This window comes from Stegastes partitus, unplaced genomic scaffold, assembly GCF_000690725.1.
Source record: "Stegastes partitus isolate 25-593 unplaced genomic scaffold, Stegastes_partitus-1.0.2 Scaffold2239, whole genome shotgun sequence".
NCBI classification, from domain to species: Eukaryota; Metazoa; Chordata; class Actinopteri; family Pomacentridae; genus Stegastes; species Stegastes partitus.
In genome coordinates this window covers 55,108-56,939 of record NW_007579970.1, presented here as the reverse complement: position 1 = coordinate 56,939, position 1,832 = coordinate 55,108, and the positions used below count along the sequence as shown (strand labels likewise).

The window sequence follows — 1,832 nt, the reverse complement described above, 5'->3', positions numbered from 1 at the left end:
CTGACCTGAGAGTCTCCAGTTTACAGTTTGGACTCTGCAGTCCAGCAGAAAGATTCTTCACTCCTGAATCCTGCAGGCTGTTGTTTCCACTCAGGTCCAGTTCTGTCAGATGGGAGGGGTTGGACTTCAGAGCTGAGGCCACGACTTCACAGTGACTCTCTGAGAGTCCACAGTCAGAAAGTCTGTCATGACACATAAACAAAATACATTATCGAAGAGGACACTTTATATTTGCGTCATGAATATGATGCTAAAACAGTTGGACACGTCCTGTTTGACATGTGGTTCTTCACATCAGTGGTTCAGCTGATCTTATCTGAGTGTGTTTGATATTAAACTGAATTCAGCCTCTCTCACACCTGCACACTTTGAATCTGTGTTTTGCTTTAATCTGCAGATGAACACAACAGAAGGACAGAAGATGGAGTTACATTCAGGCGTCCAGACCGTCCACAGTGTGTCAGTGTGATCTGATCCCACATCTGACTCCTCAAAGTTATCAGGAGGACATCTGGACTAGAAGAACATTGTCAATGTTTATAGTGACTTTTCTGGTTATTGTTACTGTATGAACAGTCACAGTTGAAAAGATGTCGTCTCTCTGCTGTGGACCTGCTGCTGTCAGCTTCACCTCCATCAGAGGAACATTTACAGTCTGATGTCAAAAGCAACACAAATGAAACGGATCACTGGACAACATCACACCTGAACATGTTTAAATATTCAGATGTGGATGACAGACAACTATGTCAACTTTTGGCCGCAGCTTTCATTTGTGAGATTCTGAAAAACTTGTTTAGCTTTAAATTCTGAGCATTGCTGATCTATCTATCACGCTGCAAAAACAACGTTTAAGTTTTTTAGTGGCATTAAAACTGAATTTACACACAACACCTACCAAAAAGAATAAATAGAGTAACTCAAGAAAAACATTACAAATAACAAGAAATGAATCAATTAAAAAACAATTCTTTAGTGATGGTAAAAATTCCATTAAAGTCGTTCTCTCAGGCTTTAGAAATTATTCAGATCTTATTTTAAACTACATATACTCTGTATATTTGCTTAAGGAGCTCCTTCATGTAACATTAGTTCAAGTGTGTTCACCAGAAACTGCCAGACACCGCAACATGTTGTGATAAAGTGAAGCTGTGGTAAAACCAGGACAAGAACCTCTACTGCTCATGTTTTTCAGGAGGTCTGCATGTGGCCTCCATCAGCCAAAAGGAATTATTAGAATGAAACAAAAAAAATGTGTTTATTAATTAAACCGTTTTAAAGAACCAAAAACCACTCGAGAACATCTGAGACAAAACACAGCTGATGTGATGTTTTCAATAAACAAGTGAAACACTATTTCAAGAATAATGAGAATGTTCTAGTGAGAACATCTGAAGAACTCAACTCCTGATCTACACTGACTGATCATGTTCACCACATCTGGACTCACCGAGCCTTTCTGCAGTTCCTCACAGCTGGGATCAGTCTCCTTTTTCCCTCCTGTGTTGTGTTGTACTGGTTCAGGTCCAACTCGTCCAGAACCTCCTCTGACATCTGCAGCATGTAGCCCAGAGCTGAGCAGTGGATCTCAGAGAGTTTCTTCTCTGATCTGTTCTCTGACTTCAGGAACTCTTGGATTTCCTGATGTACTGAGAGATCCTTCATCTCCATCAGACAGTGGAAGATGTTGATGCTTCTGTCTGGAGACATTTCATCTCCGGACATCCTTTTCAGGTTCATCTTTTTCAGGTTGTTGATGGCGCTCTGGATGATTTCTGGACGGTTCTCTGTCTGATCCAGCAGGCCTTGTAACAGTTTCTGGTTGGACTCCA

At 40.9% G+C, this 1,832-nt stretch overlaps 2 protein-coding genes across 2 annotated transcripts in view; both read right to left on the bottom strand.

Moving 5' to 3' along the window:
- LOC103374400 (ribonuclease inhibitor-like) overlaps window positions 1–1,740 on the bottom strand; it is a 6,668-nt gene extending 4,928 nt beyond the window's left edge. Inside the window, exons 1-2 of the mRNA XM_008304484.1 lie at window positions 1,451–1,740; window positions 6–182 (exon numbers count right to left, since the gene is read on the bottom strand). Coding sequence (XP_008302706.1) covers window positions 6–182; window positions 1,451–1,740 — 467 coding nt within the window. The remainder of the gene's footprint in view (window positions 1–5; window positions 183–1,450) is intronic.
- LOC103374401 (protein P-30-like) overlaps window positions 1–1,832 on the bottom strand; it is a 31,440-nt gene that overhangs the window by 10,153 nt on the left and 19,455 nt on the right. The window lies entirely within an intron of this gene.